General features: G+C 41.7%; 1 protein-coding gene across 10 annotated transcripts in view; it reads left to right on the top strand.

Annotated features, from left to right (window-relative positions):
* TCF4 (transcription factor 4) overlaps positions 1-19,436 on the top strand; it is a 565,467-nt gene that overhangs the window by 408,613 nt on the left and 137,418 nt on the right. The window contains exon 1 of one of the 10 annotated variants that reach the window (XM_073681215.1): positions 151-567. The exons of 8 other annotated variants lie outside the window; for them this stretch is intronic. In XM_073681215.1, coding sequence (XP_073537316.1) covers positions 373-567 — 195 coding nt within the window. In that variant the 5' untranslated portion in view covers positions 151-372. Of the gene's footprint in view, positions 1-150; positions 568-19,436 lie in introns of those variants that run through there. One more of the 10 variants, XM_073681222.1, reaches the window with a different exon arrangement.

The raw sequence follows: 19,436 nt of genomic DNA, 5'->3' as shown, positions 1-19,436 counted from the left end.
AAAAATATTCCAGGAATCCGAAAAAGAACCGGATTTAGACGGATCTGTGATTTTCGAATGAGTTAATTTTTATTTATTTTTTTTTTTTATCGACCCCCCCCCCCATTCAAATTTTTTTTTTTTTTCATCGATTTAAAGAAAACATGGAAAAGTTGAATCTCTCTTCTTGTATGCACTAGGAATTACAGCTAAGTCAGTTGCTGGGATGCTTTCCAGAATCACTGTGGAAAGTTAGCTGTCGTCTGACAGCGAGAGAGAGAGAGAGCGAGAGAGATAGAGAGAGAGAGAAGAGAAGAGAAGGACTAGCCACCTCCTCTTCTCTCCCCCCGCCCAAATGTCAGGAATGGTCTCTCCCTGCTTTGCATATTCACCATGCTTGGCCTGGCCATATGGGAAAATGCAAGTGAAGGAATTGTTGTGAAAAAAGGGACAGCAGAGTTAGAAATAAAAAGTTGTAAAGAGTGGTACCGAAGAGAAAAAAAAAAAGAACCCGACGCTATGTATTGTGCGTACCCAATCCCCGGACTGGGCGGAAACTCTTTGATGTACTACTATAATGGGAAAGCGGTAAGAGAAGTCTGTAATTAAAGGTGTAATTTTGACAAGTTTTATTGTGGTGGGAATGTTGGATCACATGAATGATTCGGCGCTGCGAGCGAGGGATGATGAAGAGGATGAGAGTGCACCCTGTACGACTGCTGTGCTGTGTCTCCTCTCCACCGTATTCCTCTTCTTCTCTCCAATCTCTGTGTACGCTCAATTTTGTGGTTGACAAAACCCCCTGCTAATATATTGCATGTATATATTTATTTATTTTACTCACTTATATAGCGCCATTAATTCCACAGCGTTTTACAGACATTTTTGCATATATATATATATATATATATATATATATATATATATAATATTTACGTAAATGTATCACCTCTCTTGGGGCTGCTCCGTTTGGTAACTCTCTGTCTGCAGAACGACAAACTCAGCTCTGCAACATTGCAACATTGTCATAAATCATAGCCGGACTGTGTATATTTGTACTTAGTGTCAAATCTAACAACTTGTAGCTCTGTAAGGATCAATGTGTTGTTACTTTTGTATCCAAAAGTATATAGATATTTTTTTTTTTAAGTTTAAAAAATGGATGTAATTTGCATCATTGGTTGTTGTGATGTTATTTCTTTTTTTATTGGTCTGGGTGGAATAGAACGTTTTTATTTATTTGTTATTGTTCTTCTTGTTTATTTACTTTATTTGTAATATTTCCAGGAGTGTTGAGTTCACTGTACAATTGGCACAAGTGGTTTTTTTTTTTTTGTCCTGTTTTGTGAGGTTTTCCAGATCAAGTTTTTCCTCCCCGTAGAGAGAGAGAGGTAACCTGGGGAAAAATTTGTCAGGGAAACTGGTTAAACAAACGACAGACTGGAAGGGGAGAGCGATGTGCTAGACACGGATAAAGGAAAAAAATATCTGTGCAAGGAAGGGGAGAATATTCTGCAAAATCTTATGTGCGCTGCCGATATGAAATGTAATACAGTTATCGTTTGAATATTTAGCGAATTAGAATGTTTTTTTGTTTTGTATTTTTTTTTTTTGCAAAGTATCTCAGTGCACGTATGTGCGATTACAGAAGTATGTATGGCATTTGGCTCCCTGGTTCAGCTGCAGGTTTTCTGTTACCATCTGGAAGTTGATTTTCCTCTTGCCCCTGTGCCATGGGAAAGAAAAGGGATTTTCATTTACGAAAAGGAGGGGGAAAAAAAAAAGCAACACAAAAACAACATGTGTTAAAGCGATGTCACAGTGAAAACAGGCAGCCACTAGTTTACATTTGTATGTTTTTTATACCCTCTCACTTCATCAGGTTGTGAACGGTGCCCAGGTCAGGGGCAAGAGGCCAACAGGAAAGGGCTCCTGTCATATTGCCCTGCTGGGCCTATTAAGATCATGGATCAATGTTAAACTATCAATGTATTGGGAGAAACAAAGAGATACGAAAGAAGGATAGATAGATAGATAGATAGATAGATAGATGAAAGAGAACGAAAGATACAAAAGGATAGATAGAAGAAAAAAGGAAGGAGAAAGAAAGATACAAAAGAAGGATAAAGAGATAGATGAAAGAGAAAGATACAAAAGGATAGCTAGATAGATAGATAGATAGATGATAGATAGATTGAAGAAAGAAGGAAAGAGAAAAAAAGATATACGAAAGAAGGATAGATTGATAAAAGAAAAAAGGAAGGAGAAAGAAAGATACTAAAGAAGGATAGATAAATAGATGAAAAAGAAAGATACAAAAGGATAGATAGAAGAAAGAAGGAAAAAGAAAGTAATATAGATATACAAAAGAAAGATAGATAGAGAGACAGAGAGAGAAAGAAAGAAAAGAAGGAAAGAGAACATTTGGATAACTATTTTCTACAACAAGAGAGGAAATTATATTAAAACTCGTGGGATTTTACAAAATGGAATGATGATTTAGCGTGCGAACTGCAATAAGTGCAAAAAATATAATGTCAAATATTTCAAAAATGTTAAAAAAATTCATCTAAAGTGTAGTAATATAAAAATGTACAGAAAAAATAAAAAATCAACAGCGGCCAGTGCAGTGCAGAAAATGAAGACGTAAAAAAAAGAAATTGACATTTTTAAAATTGTGACCAATCAATCTTTTTATTTTACTTTTTTTTCCAATGGCGATCGATCGGTGCCAAAGCCTGACCGCAGGCGTGTAAACCGTGAGGGTCTCTCTCCGTCGGCGAAGCAAATTCTATACCGTTCTATAAAAACCGTCCGCGCGACAAACAGATTTTTTGTTTATAATGGAGCGGGTATTGTTCTGGCAGGGATTTCGCATTGTACGATTTTTTGATATTGTGCCAGGCATCTTGCAGAGAATGTGGATGCCACGCGTGCGCCCGCTAGAAATGTATTTCGCAGCCTCTGGTCTTTTTTGTTTATTCTTTCCTGTGACTTCTCGCTTACATTATATAATTGGACACACCTATAGATTTATATAGTGCCCCTCTATAAACTTTTTAGGCCCCTCCATTAATTTGTGTGTATAATTATTTATATATATTGGTATTTGCCCTTGACTCTTTGAGCTTGATCTGATCGTTCCCTAAGCTTTTACCATTTGTTGAATTAAACAGAGGAAGGAAAAAATGTTCCAAAATTCTGTTTAAAAATTTTGGAAAATAATTCTTGCCCCTGAGGTTCCTTTTTTGGCTTTTCTTTGCACCATTTCTCCCTGTGTTGAGGAATTTCAAGGCATCACTGATAAATCATTCCACTGTGAGAACATGCGGTGGTGTCATTACAGTACATTCCTGGTTAAATAGTTCAGGTCCAGATAATTGCATGCACCATACAGATGTAGCAGAGCTGAGATTGTCGTGTCACAGTGTGCATTAATGATACCTCTGTGACCTAAGGATAGATTTAGCTGAGCCCCTATAAGGAATCGCCACCTTATCATCATGCATTTTGCCAAGCAACATACTCAGCTCTGCTACATCTGGCTCCCACATGGCCCTTTTGTGTTGCAGCAGCCTCATAGCAGGGCTGTAATTCATCGGAGTCCTCTGTTACAGTCTTCTTATGACGTGTGATGCGGTTTAAGAACATCAAATTTCGACCTTATTATAAGGAAGCATCCTCGCAGTCCTTGGTCACAGAGGGGGCTCCGAATTTGCACCTGGGTAGTGTCACCGATGGGTGCCCAGTGCTCCTCCTGGGGATTTTGGACCTTTTCTGCACCTAAGTGGATATGATCGTCAGTAACAAATATGCACATGACTTATATCACTTACACAAAGCTACAATTACACTAATTGCCCCTGGTATTTCTGTCCTTCCACTAGGAAATCTCACAATATATCTACACAAGTAACAACAGACCGGGGCAGTTGAGGGCGACAGTCTGGGGGGTAACAGTCTGGGGGCTGACGGTCCGGAGGGTGATGGTCTGGGGGGGGGCGACGGTCTGGGGGGTGATGGTCTGGGGGGTGACACTCTGTGAGGTGACAGTCTGGGGGTGACAGTCGTGGGATGACAGTCTGTGAGGTAAAAGTCTGGGTGATGACAGTCTGGGGGGTGACAGTCTGGGGGTTACAGTCTGGGGGCGACAGTCTGGTGGGTAACAGTCTGGGGTGTGACAGTCTGTGGGGTGACAGTCTGTGGAGTGACAGTCGTGGGGTGACAGTCTGTGGGGTGACAGTCTTGGGGTGACAGTTCTGGACGGTGACAGTCTGTGGGGTGACAGTCTGGGGGATGACAGTCTGGGAGGTGACAGTCGGTGGGATGACAGTCGGTGAGGTGATAGTCTGTGGGGTGACAGTCTGTGGGGTGACAGTCTGGGAGGTGACAGTCGGTGGGGTGATAGTCTGGGGTGACAGTATGTGTATATACATAGCACATACCGTATATACACATACTGTACACTCCATACATGTGTATATACAGTTGTGCTCAAAAGTTTACATACCCCGGCAGAATTTTCCCTTTCTTGGACTTGTTTCAGAGAATATGAATGATAACAAAAAAACTTTTTCTCCACTCATGGTTATTGGTTGGGTGAAGCCATTTATTGTCAAACTACTGTGTTTTCTTTTTTTAAATCTTAATGACAACCAAACACATCCAAATGACCCTGATCAAAAGTTCCCATACCTGGTGATTTTGGCCTGATAACATGCACAGCATTTGACACAAATGGGCTTGAATGGCTACTAAAGGTAACATCCTCACCTGTGACCTGTTTGCTTGTAATCAGTGTGTGTGCATAAAAGCTGAGTGAGTTTCTGGGATCCAGACAGACTCTTGCATCTTTCATCCATCCACTTCTAGAACTAGGTAATTTGGAGTGATGAGGCCAAAATTGAACTTTTTGGCCACAACCATAATCGTTACATTTGGAGAGAAGTCAACAAGGCCTATGATGAAAGGAACACCATTCCTACAGTAAAGCACGGAGGTGGATCGCTGATGTTTTGGGGATGTGTGAGCTACAAAGGCACAGGAAACTTGGTAAAAGTTGAAGGAAAGATGAATGCAGCGCGTTATCAGCAAATACTGGAGGCAAATTTGCACTCATCAGCCCGGAAGCCGCGCATGGGACGTACTTGGACGTTCCAACATGACAATGATCCAAAACACAAGGCCAAGTCGACCTGTCATTGGCTACAGCAGAACAAAGTGAAGGTTCTGGAGTGGCCATCTCAGTCTCCTGACCTCAATATCATTGAGCCACTCTGGGGAGATCTCAAGCGCGCAGTTCATGCTAGACAGCTCAGGAATTTACAGGAACTGGAGGCTTTTTGCCAACAAGAATGGGCAGCTTTACCATCTGGGAAAATAAAGAACCTCATCCACAACTACCACAAAATACTTCAAGCTGTCATTGATGTTAGAGGGGGCAATACACGGTATTAAGAACTGGGGTATGTGAACTTTTGATCAGGGTCATTTGGATGTGTTTGGTTGTCATTAAGATTTAAAAAGAGAAAACACAGTAGTTTGACAATAAATGGCTTCACCCAACCAATAACCATGAGTGGAGAAAAAGCTTTATGTTATCATTCATATTCTCTGAAACAAGGCCAAGAAAGGAAAAATTCTGCCGGGGTATGTAAACTTTTGAGCACAACTGTACATAGCACGTACCGTATACACACATATACTGTACACTCCATACATGTGTATATACATAGCACGTATATATATACATATATATATATCATAAACATGCAGCAATTACATACACACATATATATACATTATTAAAATTCATACATTTATATATGTATATTATTTATATACACACATGCATATACACTGTACAGACATACACAAACACACACACACATATATATAACATATGCATACACACATGTGTACACATACAAAATACACACGTGCCCATGCATGCACATATATATATATATATATACATATTTATGTGTACATCTATATACTCACATATAGTATGTGCATACACACATGTACACAAGTATATATATTTACACACATAAAGTAATTATATACACACACACATGTACACATAGACATACACACAAATATATAAATACACATATAGTATGTACATGCACACATTTACAAATACCTATATATACACACACACAAACATATATATATATATATAGACCAACACACAGATATATACACACACATTGAGTATACACCCCACAGACTGTCACCCCTAGACTGTCACCCCTAGACTGTCACCCCACAGATAGTCACCCCACAGATAGTCACCCCACAGACTGTCAGCCCACAGACTGTCACCCCACAGACTGTCACCCCTAGACTGTCACCCCACAGACTGTCACCCCACAGACTGTCACCCCAGGCTGTCACCCCACCGACTGTCACCCCACCAGACTGCTATGTATATACACATGTATGGAGTGTACAGTATGGGTGTATATACGGTGTGTGCTATACACATGTATGGAGTGTACAGTATGTGTGTATATACGGTGTGTGCTATACACATGTATGGAGTGTACAGTATGGGTGTATATACGGTGTGTGCTATACACATGTATGGAGTGTACAGTATGGGTGTATATACGGTACGTGCTATACACATGTATGGAGTGTACAGTATGTGTGTATATACGGTGTGTGCTATACACATGTATGATGTGTACAGTATGGGTGTATATACGGTGTGTGCTATACACATGTATGGAGTGTACAGTATGTGTGTATATACGGTGTGTGCTATACTCATGTATGATGTGTACAGTATGGGTGTATATACGGTGTGTGCTATACACATGTATGGAGTGTAAAGTATGTGTGTATATACGGTACGTGCTATACACATGTATGGAGTGTACAGTATGTGTGTATATACGGTGTGTGCTATACACATGTATGATGTGTACAGTATGGGTGTATATACGGTGTGTGCTATACACATGTATGATGTGTACAGTATGTGTGTATATACGGTACGTGCTATACTCGTGTATGATGTGTACAGTATGGGTGTATATACGGTGTGTGCTATACACATGTATGGAGTGTACAGTATGTGTGTATATACGGTGTGTGCTATACTCATGTATGATGTGTACAGTATGGGTGTATATACGGTGTGTGCTATACACATGTATGATGTGTACAGTATGTGTGTATATACAGTATGTGCTATACACATGTATGATGTGTACAGTATGTGTGTATATACGGTGTGTGCTATACACATGTATGGAGTGTACAGTATGTGTGTATACGGTGTGTGCTATACACATGTATGATGTGTACAGTATGTGTGTATATACGGTGTGTGCTATACTCATGTATGATGTGTACAGTATGGGTGTATATACGGTGTGTGCTATACACATGTATGATGTGTACAGTATGTGTGTATATACGGTGTGTGCTATACTCATGTATGATGTGTACAGTATGGGTGTATATACGGTGTGTGCTATACACATGTATGATGTGTACAGTATGTGTGTATATACAGTATGTGCTATACTCATGTATGATGTGTACAGTATGGGTGTATATACGGTGTGTGCTATACACATGTATGATGTGTACAGTATGTGTGTCTATACGGTGTGTGCTATACACATGTATGATGTGTACAGTATGGGTGTATATACGGTGTGTGCTATACACATGTATGGAGTGTACAGTATGTGTGTATATACAGTATGTGCTATACACATGTATGATGTGTACAGTATGTGTGTATATACAGTATGTGCTATACTCATGTATGATGTGTACAGTATGGGTGTATATACGGTGTGTGCTATACACATGTATGGAGTGTACAGTATGTGTGTATATACGGTGTGTGCTATACTCATGTATGATGTGTACAGTATGTGTGTATATACGGTGTGTGCTATACACATGTATGATGTGTACAGTATGTGTGTATATACGGTGTGTGCTATACACATGTATGATGTGTACAGTATGGGTGTATATACGGTGTGTGCTATACTCATGTATGATGTGTACAGTATGTGTGTATATACAGTATGTGCTATACTCATGTATGATGTGTACAGTATGTGTGTATATACAGTATGTGCTATACTCATGTATGATGTGTACAGTATGGGTGTATATACGGTGTGTGCTATACATATGTATGGAGTGTACAGTATGTGTGTATATACGGTGTGTGCTATACTCATGTATGATGTGTACAATATGTGTGTATATACAGTATGTGCTATACTCATGTATGATGTGTACAGTATGGGTGTATATACGGTGTGTGCTATACATATGTATGGAGTGTACAGTATGTGTGTATATACGGTGTGTGCTATACTCATGTATGATGTGTACAGTATGTGTGTATATACGGTGTGTGCTATACACATGTATGATGTGTACAGTATGTGTGTATATACAGTATGTGCTATACTCATGTATGATGTGTACAGTATGTGTGTATATACGGTGTGTGCTATACACATGTATGGAGTGTACAGTATGTGTGTATATACGGTGTGTGCTATACACATGTATGATGTGTACAGTATGTGTGTATATACGGTGTGTGCTATACTCATGTATGGAGTGTACAGTATGTGTGTATACGGTGTGTGCTATACACATGTATGATGTGTACAGTATGTGTGTATATACGGTGTGTGCTATACACATGTATGGAGTGTACAGTATGGGTGTATATACGGTGTGTGCTATACTCATGTATGATGTGTACAGTATGTGTGTATATACGGTGTGTGCTATACTCATGTATGATGTGTACAGTATGTGTGTATATACGGTGTGTGCTATACTCATGTATGATGTGTACAGTATGGGTGTATATACGGTGTGTGCTATACTCATGTATGATGTGTACAGTATGGGTGTATATATGGTTCTATCTCTGTAATGATTTGCTTTTAGTAATGGCGCCCATGATGCTTTTATCATTTCCTTCTGACCTCTGCTGTTTATGAGGATGGTGATGGCGGGGTCACACATGACATTTATTGCCGCTCCCCCCCGCACAACCTCTATAACAGCAGTGATGGGGGCACCTTGGCGTTGGTGTTCTGCTTTGGAGATGATTGGGGGAGACATTTGTAAAGTTTGGCTCCGCTTTTCCCTTGTTGGTGTCGGGGGCATCGTGTAATGGCTTTTATACCTTTCCCACTGTCAGGAAATTGAGCTGAAGAAAAGTTTGTTTCCTGTTTGAGCAGAGATGTGTTTCTCATTTCATGTGCTCATGGTGAGGTTTCTGCACTTTGCCTGCTTTCTTGTTGTTTTTGTATTTGGGCATTTGGCTCAGGATTGGCAGTGGACGGCACCATGTTGTCACAGACTTAGGATTCACACCAGGTCTCCTGTGAGCATTGCTACTGGCACAGGCTGATATGCAGGTACTGTAGCTTTAAAAGGCGGGGTTTACTGAAAGAAAATTAGTGTCAGGTGCAGCAGAGCTGGGTTTTTTAGCCCTAGTCCTGCTGACTCAGATGTTAGATACCAAAGTCTGTGGTGTTGAGTCCATTAGGTGTAGCAGAGCTGGGTTTGTCATACTGTATATATTAACTGTATAAAAGATGATGTGGCAGCTGTAGGATTCCCCAGTCTGCAGAGCTGAGTGTGTCAGATATGCTGTAGATTACCTGTGTTTGTCATATGCGGGATGGCGGAGCTCATTATATGTAGCAGAGCTGCATTTGAGCCAGATGCAGCAATTTCAGATGCCATAGCGTTCAGCTTGTCATTAGGCACCGAAAGGATCCCAGTCATCCTTCACATCTGTTACAATTGTGGTGCACAGTGATAATACGGGACATGTTTATACCAGTGACTCCACCACATATCCATACGCACATCCATCCATACACATCCATTTATAAATACACACATCCATACATACACACACCCACACATCCATACACACACATCATCCATACATACATACACCCACACATACATACACCCACACATCCATACATACATACACCCACACATACATACACACACATCATCCATACATACATACACCCACACATCCATACACACACATCATCCATACATACATACACCCACACATACATACACACACACATCCATACATACATACACCCACACATCCATACACCCACATCATCCATACATACATACACCCACACATACATACACCCACACATCCATACATACATACACCCACACATACATACACCCACACATCCATACACACACATCATCCATACATACATACACCCACACATACATACACCCACACATCCATACATACATACACCCACACATACATACACCCACACATCCATACACACACATCATCCATACATACATACACCCACACATCCATACATACATACACCCACACATCCATACATCCATACACACACATCATCCATACATACACCCACACATACATACACACACATCATCCATCCATACATTCATACACACACCCATACATAAACACACTCATACATACACACATCCATACATCCTTACATACACACATATTGATCCATACATCCATCCACACACACATATCAATAAATACATCAACACATCCACCCATACACACACGCATACAAATACGCATCCATTCATACAAACATTTATACATATATGCATATATCCTTACATACACACATATTAAACAATGCATACATACATACATCATTACATACACACATCCATTCACACTTACAGCCTAAAATACACACACATTCATACATCCACACATACATACATACATCCACACATCCATCCTTACATACACACATACATCCTTACATACACACATCCTTACAGTCACACATCCTTACATACACACATCCTTACATTCACACATCCATACATACACATTCGTACACATATGCACACATACATACACACACACATCCATACGTACACACACATATCCTTACATACAAACATCCATACATACATACACACACGAACAACATATCCATACATACACACATCCTTACATACACACATCCATACATACATGCACATCCGTACACATATGCACACATCCATACATCCTTATATATACACATATCAATCCATCCATCCATAATGACACATCCTTACACACATACATCCTTACATACACACACACATCCTAACACTCATCCATACATACACACATACATCCTTACATACAGACACACACATCCTTACACACACACATTCATACATACACACATCCTTACATATACACACATCCTTACATACATACACACATCCATACAACCTAATATACACATACATCCATACACACATACATCTATCCATCCATTCATCCGTTCACACACATATAGATACATCCATGCATACGCACATCGATACATACACACATCCACACATCATACATGGATTGTTACAAATATTCATCACCATTGACAATCTCCTGATTAATTTCATTATTTCTTATGTGATACTGATGCCTGCTAGTAGGTGATTGTTACCTTGGTGAATCCATAGTTGGACTGATGGATGGTTAATGGTTAGGACCCGGGATGGATATGAGACAGACAGATCAATATGGGCCAATAGATCAATAGGGTGGATGTGCCCCAATGTAATGTTCCCACAGTCCATACCCTATTACCTACTGCACACTTGCTTTGGCAATGCTAATGTGTATTTAGTCCTGTCAATAAAGCTTCAATGACTTGATAGATTGATATATATATATAGATAGATAGATAGATAGATAATAGATATGAGACAGATAGGTAATAGATAGATATTAGATGATAGATAATAGATAGATATTAGATTATAGATAATAGATAGATAATAGATAGATAATAGATATATAATAGATAGAGATAGATAATTGATAGATAATAGATAGATAATAGATAGATAATAGATATGTAATGAATAGAGATATATAAATAATCAATAGATAGATAATAGATAGATAATAGATAATCGATAGATATATGGATAGATGATAGATATTCGATAGATAATAGATAGATAATTGATAGATGATAGATAGATAGATAATAGATAGATAATAGATAGATAGATAATAGATAGATAGATAATAGATAGATAGATAGATAGATGATAGAGCTGTTGCCTCCCATCTGTATATACTGGTATATATATATATTAGTGACTGGTATACAGTGATATTATCCCACAGTCAAACATATAATGTACAGATGATTTCGCTGCTGGAGGCTTCCGTCTTTTGGGAACGGTTCTGTATAATATGATCCTTCCTTCCTTCCTCTGTAGATAATTGCTCCCTTCCATGTGTCATTTCTGGGAATGTTGTTTTGCCCGGTATATTCCCCGCCAGTAGTAGTACCAGGCGGGCCATGTTTTGCCTGGGCCACGTTTTGCCCTGCCTTGCCCCCTGGTGCCAGTCCCTGCTATGTGTGGATGTAGCGCACACCGCGGTGTACATAGCGGTGATGGAAATGTGTTAGGTGGTCTTAGGTAAACCACAGAAAGTCTGGAGTTAGCGGCTCCTCTCTGGGGGCCCGGACTGTGAAGAATAAATTACACACGTCCTGAGACCCCTCATTGTATAAGTAATTGCTGGGGGGAGCTGTGCTGCAGCTGTTGGGAAGACCTGTAATGTAGGCCTGATAAGGCTTTATAAAACCAGCTGGAATCTGGATACAGATGTAGCAGAGCTGAAGTTGTCATTTAAGTCTTTGGAGCTGCAGCTATTCTGCACCTTGATCATTCTGCAATTGAACGTTGAATACAATTATCTGCTGTCTTGTATAAAACTACAGTGCTTGCCCAGCACTACCACCTCCAACATACCTAGCTCTGCTACATCTTAATTAAGCGGTGTAATCCCTGGGGTGGAGGGGGTAGTTGGGTTGCACCTGTACAGAAGATCTGCCGGTGAACACGGTACTCAAATCAGCTGTATGCATGGCAGAGCTGAATTTGCCATTTAACCCTTTTAAGATTGTTACGTTGGATTATTTGCCATTTTTTCATAAAAGTACAAATACAATTCAGCTGTAACAGATTCAGCTCTGCTACATCGACAATCCCTGGGGAAGGTTGGTTGCAAATGTTCAGAAGATCTGATGCGGTATATGGTAATACCAGCTGTATTGCAGGCGGTATACACATGTAGCAGAGCTGAATTTGTTTGCTAGTTCGCAAGTGCTGGAACTTTTATGCAATTTTCCGCAGCTGAAATTTCTTCAGTGGAGAAAATCCTTGTGTTTTTTTTCATGCAAGAAGCCTGAGAATAAAGCAGCTTGCTACTTATCTGTGTGGCAGACCACAAAAATTCACCCACTTTTTTTTTTACTGCAGCATGTGAACAAGGTTGTGGAATCCCTGTTCACACGGGATCTGGATTGTCCTGGGATTTGATGCAGATTTCCACCCATATTTGTGATATCTGACTCCTGTGAGAGGAGCCTGATGGACTTAGTTATGCTACATCGAACAAACTTAGCTCTGCTACATGTTCCAAACTTGCTTGTGCAGTCCTATGTAAAGTCACAGATTAAGTCCTGATTACACCCCTGCAAAACTTACCATACTTCCACTTAGTGTTGTATGTGACAAAGTCAGCTCTGCTACTTCTAACAAATTTGCTTGTGCATCAGATCATATGAGAGGTTCACCTGCAGTCCTATGTAAATCCACTGATTAGCTATGATGATTCCATCCAGACTCAGATCTGCTACAGTGTATATAACAAACTTGCTTGTGCATCAGATCTTATGATTCTTTCACATGCAGTCCTATGTAAAATCCACAATTATGTGTCCTGATTGCAGATCAAGTTGCGCTTGGCGACAAACTCAGCTCTGCTGCATCCTAAAAAACCCTGCTTGTGCATCAGATCATATTATAGTTTCACCTGAAAGTCCATGTAAAATCACTGATCGATATTTTATCTTGTGTTGTGCCACGTGACAAACTCCGCTCTACCACATTAACAGAACTTGACTGTGCATCAGATGATGTGATAAATTTATGTAACACCGCACAATTTCACTTCAAATTGTGGCCCCTGTAACAAACTCAGCTCTGCTACATCTAACAAACCTAGGTGTTCATAAGATAATATCAAAGCTTCACACGCAGTCCTGCGTAAAAACACATACTACCTGTCGTAATTCTTTCTTGTGTTGTGCTATGTGACAAATTCAGCTCTGTAACACCTAACACATTTGCTTGTGCATCAGATCATCTGATGGTTTCACACGCAGTCCTATGTAAATCCATAGATACCTGTCATGATTCCATCTCGAGTTGTGCCATGTGACAAACTTAGCTCTGCTACATCCAGCAAAATTGATTGTGCATAATGTGATATGATAGCTTCACCTACAGTCCTATGTAAAACCACAGATTACCTGTCATAATTAAATTTTGTGTTGTCCTATGTTAAATCCTGAGCTCTGCTACATCTAACAAACCTGCCTATCAGGTGATGGTAGTTTCACTTGCAGTCCTATCAAAAAAAAATACAGATTAGCTGCCATGGTTCCTCTTGTGACAAACTCAGCTCTGCTACAACCTACTAACTTGCCCATGCATCAGATCCGCTGATAGATTTAGTTGCAGTCCTATGTAAAACCACAAACCTGTGACAATTCCACTTTAATTTCTGCTCCATGTGACACACTCAGCTCTGCACTTGTTTGTGCAGTCCTATGTAAAACCGCAGATTAGCTATTAGCTGCCTCATTTGACAGGCTTAGATCTGTTAGAGTGCATCTAACAAACTTGCTTGTGTGTCAGGTCCTATGATTCTTTCACCTGCAGTCCTATGTAATTAAATTACCTGTCGTGATTCCACATCAAGTTGCTCTTGACGACAAACCCTGAAAAAAAAAACTCTGTGCATCAGATCATATTATAGTTTCACCTGAAAGTCTATGTACAATCACTGATCAATATTCCACCTTGTGTTGTGCCACGTGACAAACTCAGCTCTGCTACACCTATAATGTATTTTATTAGCAAGCAGGTGAGAATAAAATCCGCCACTCTGTGCACCCCCCATACTGATGTTCCTGTAGTCAAAGCTTTGCTCCCGGGGTGTCTTGTTTGATTTCCATGGCTGTGATCTGCGGCACCTGGGACATTTTACTGTCTTCTCGCCCTCCCCCGCTCTCCTCCACTTTAATCAAAGTCACAGGATTTCATACAAAACATTTCCAGGTTTCGACTCTGCGGATAATGAAATGCTCCATAAAACGGGATCCAAATGAAAAGTAACGTCTGAGCGCGGCGTTACACGGCCCCCGATTCTATCAGCGCCCAGCGCCGGTGAGACCTCCATCCTTTGAAGTCTATGAGACACTGGGAGGTCTTTGTGCCTTGGACATTGGGGTCAGAGTGTTGGGAAACCACGACAGCATCAAACTCCCTTCTCTGAGCCCGGAATCTTCAGACATTTTATTTATCTTTTTTTTTAGCTCTTTGTAACATATTTAGGACACATGTAGAAAACATCGACCACCGGGGCGAAACGTCAGGGTTTACTGCGTAGGAGTTCAAAGGAAATCTGTGCCGTACCGTAGCCCGTCCACAGGGAGGAGCTGCGCGGTACCATATCCTGTCCACAGGCGGGAGATGCATCATTCCCTACCCCGTCCACAGTCAGGAGATTCATCGTACCCTACCCCGTCCACAGGCAGGAGTACCGTAGCTCGTCTACAGGCAGGAGTTGCGCGGTACCATATCCCGTCCACAGGCGGGAACTGCGCCGTACCGTACTCCGTCCACAGGCGGGAGCTGCGTCGTACCCTACCCCGTTCACAGGCGGGAGCTGCACCTGACCGTACCCCGTCCACAGACGGGAGCTGCGTCGTACCGTATCCAGTTCATAGGCGGGAGCTGCACCTGACCATACCCCGTCCACAGGCGGGAGCTGCGCCGTACCATACCCCATCCACAGACGGGAGCTGTGCTATACCGTATCCCATCCACAGGCGGGAGCTGCACCGTACCATACCCCAACCACAGGCAGGAGCTACGCTGTACCGTACCCCATCCACAGGCGGGAGCTGCGCCGTACTGTATCCCATCATCAGGCAAGAGCTGAGCCGTACCATAACCCATCTACAGGCGGGAGCTGAACCGTACCAGACCTCGTCCACAGGCAGGAGCTACGCTGTACCGTACCCCATCCACAGGCGGGAGCTGCGCCGTACTGTACCACATCCACAGGCGGGAGCTGAACCGTACCAGACCTCGTCCACAGGCGAGAGCTACGCTGTACCGTACCCCATCCACAGGCGGGAGCTGCGCCGTACTGTACCCCATCCACAGGCGGGAGCTGAGCCGTACTGTACTCCGTCCACAGGCGGGAGCTGAACCGTACCAGACCTCGTCCACAGGAGGGAGCTGCCCTGTACCGTACCTCATCCACAGGCGGGAGCTGTACCGTACCCCATCCACAGGCGGGAGCTGAACCGTACCAGACCTCGTCCACAGGCGGGAGCTACGCTTTACAGTACCCCATCCACAGGCGGGAGCTGCGCTGTACCGTACCCCATCCACAGACGGGAGCTGTACCGTACCCCATCCACAGGCAGGAGCTGTACCGTACCAGACCTCGTCCACAGGCGAGAGTTGCGCTGTACCGTACTCCATCCACAGGCAGGAGCTGCGACGTACCGTACTCCGTTCACAGGCGGAAGCTGAGCCGTACTGTACTCCGTCCACAGGCGGGAGCTGAGCCGTACTGTACTCCGTCCACAGGCGGGAGCTGAGCCGTACTGTACTCCGTCCACAGGCGGGAGCTGAGCCGTACTGTACTCCGTCCACAGGCGGGAGCTGAGCCGTACTGTACTCCGTCCACAGGCGGGAGCTGAGCCGTACCATACACCATCCACAGGCGATTATCGTGTGTTACAATTATTTTACTGTTATTTCTGGTTGTCATGTCCTGCAATCAAATTGGAGGCAGTGTGTGGTGTCATTGTTTCCATTTATAGTCTCACATTTGTCTCATGGAAACCATGAAGTGACCATCATATATCAAAACTGCTCTTTACAATGGAGTGATAATGTTATATCAGTACAGTAGGTATATAACAGTATATAATAGTGATAGCTTTATATCGGTACTGTAATAATAATAATAATCGTTATATATTGGCAACATATTCCGCAGCGATTTACAGTAGGTATATAATAGTGATAGCGTTATCAGTACAGTAGATATATAATAGTGTCAGCGTTATATCAGTACAGTAGATATACAGTACAGACCAAAAGTTTGGACACACCTTCTCATTTAAAGATTTTTCTGTATTTTCATGACTATGAAAATTGTACATTCACACTGAAGGCATCAAAACTATGAATTAACACATGTGGAATTATATACTTAACAAAAAAGTGTGAAACAACTGAAAATATGTCTTATATTCTAGGTTCTTCAAAGTAGCCACCTTTTCCTTTGATGACTGGTAGTCACCGGAAATGGTCTTCCAACAATTTTGAAGGAGTTCCCAGAGATGCTTAGCACTTGTTGGCCCTTTTGCCTTCACTCTGCGGTCCAGCTAAACCCCAAACCATCTCGATTGGGTTCAGGTCTGGTGACAGTGGAGGCCAGGTCATCTGGCGCAGCACCCCATCACTCTTCTTCTTGGTCAACTAGCCCTTACATAGCATGGAGGTGTGTTTGGGGTCATTGTCCTGTTGAAAAATAAATGATGGTCCAACTAAACACAAACCGGATGGAATAGCATGCCGCTGCAAGATGCTGTGGTAGCCATGCTGGTTCACTATGCCTTCAATTTTGAATAAAACCCCAACAGTATCACCAGCAAAGCACCCCCACACCATCACACTTCCTCCTCCATGCTTGAAGGTGGGAACCAGGCATGTAGAGTCCATCCGTTCACCTTTTCTGCGTCGTACAAAGACACGGTGGTTGGAACCAAAGATCTCAAATTTGGACTCATCAGACCAAAGCACAGATTTCCACTGGTCTAATGGCCATTCCTTGTGTTCTTTAGCCCAAACAAGTCTCTTCTGCTTGTTGCTTGTCCTTAGCAGTGGTTTCCTAGCAGCTATTTTACCATGAAGGCCTGCTGCACAAAGTCTCCGCTTAACAGTTGTTGTAGAGATGTGTCTGCTGCTAGAACTCTGTGTGGCATTGACCTGGTCTCTAATCTGAGCTGCTGTTAACCTGCGATTTCTGAGGCTGGTGACTCGGATAAACTTATCCTCAGATTCTTGGTCTTCCTTTCCTGGGGCGGTCCTCATGTGAGCTAGTTTCTTTGTAGCGCTTGATGGTTTTTGCAACTGCACTTGGGGACACTTTCAAAGTTTGCCCAACTTTTTGGACTGACTGACCTTCATTTGTTAAAGTAATGATGGCCACTCGTTTTTCTTTACTTAGCTGCTTTTTTCTTGCCATAATACAAATTCTAACAGTCTATTCAGTAGGATTATAAGCTGTGTATCCACCAGACTTCTGCACAACACAACTGATGGTCCCAACCCCATTTATAAGGCAAGAAATCCCACTTATTAAACCTGACAGGGCACACCTGTGAAGTGAAAACCATTTCCGGTGACGACCTCTTGAAGCTCATCAAGAGAATGCCAAGAGTGTGCAAAGCAGTCATCAAAGCAAAAGGTGGCTACTTTGAAGGACCTAGAATATAAGACATATTTTCAGTTGTTTCACTCTTTTTTAAGTATATGATTCCACATGTGTTAATTCATAGTTTTGATGCCTTCAGTGTGAATGTACAATTTTCATAGTCATGAATATACAGAAAATTTTTTAAATGAGTAGGTGTGTCCAAACTTTTGGTCTGTACTGTATAATAGTGATAGCGTTATATCAGTACAGTAGATATATAATAGTGATAGCGTTATCAGTACAGTAGATATATAATAGTGACAGTGTTATATCAGTACAGTAGATACAGTACAGACCAAAAGTTTGGACACACCTCATTTAAAGATTTTTCTGTATTTTCATGACTATGAAAATTGTACATTCACACTGAAGGCATCAAAACTATGAATTAACACATGTGGAATTATATACTTAACAAAAAAGTGTGAAACAACTGAAAATATGTCTTATATTCTAGGTTCTTCAAAGTAGCCACCTTTTGCTTTGACGACTGCTTTGCACACTCTTGGCATTCTCTTGATGAGCTTCAAGAGGTAGTCACCGGAAATGGTCTTCCAACAATCTTGAAGGAGTTCCCAGAGATGCTTAGCACTTGTTGGCCCTTTTGCCTTCTCTCTGCGGTCCAGCTCACCCCAAACCATCTCGATTGGGTTCAGGTCTGGTGACTGTGGAGGCCAGGTCATCTGGCGTAGCACCCCATCACTCTCCTTCTTGGTCAAATAGCCCTTACACAGCCTGGAGGTGTGTTTGGGGTCATTGTCCTGTTGAAAACTAAATGATGGTCCAACTAAACGCAAACCGGATG

The sequence above is a fragment of the Phyllobates terribilis genome, unplaced genomic scaffold (assembly GCF_046119375.1).
Source record: "Phyllobates terribilis strain yellow unplaced genomic scaffold, ASM4611937v1 Scaffold_1__5_contigs__length_1240528914, whole genome shotgun sequence".
NCBI lineage: Eukaryota > Metazoa > Chordata > Amphibia > Anura > Dendrobatidae > Phyllobates > Phyllobates terribilis.
Note: the sequence above shows the minus strand (reverse complement) of the source record. Positions and strands in the feature narration are given on the sequence as shown.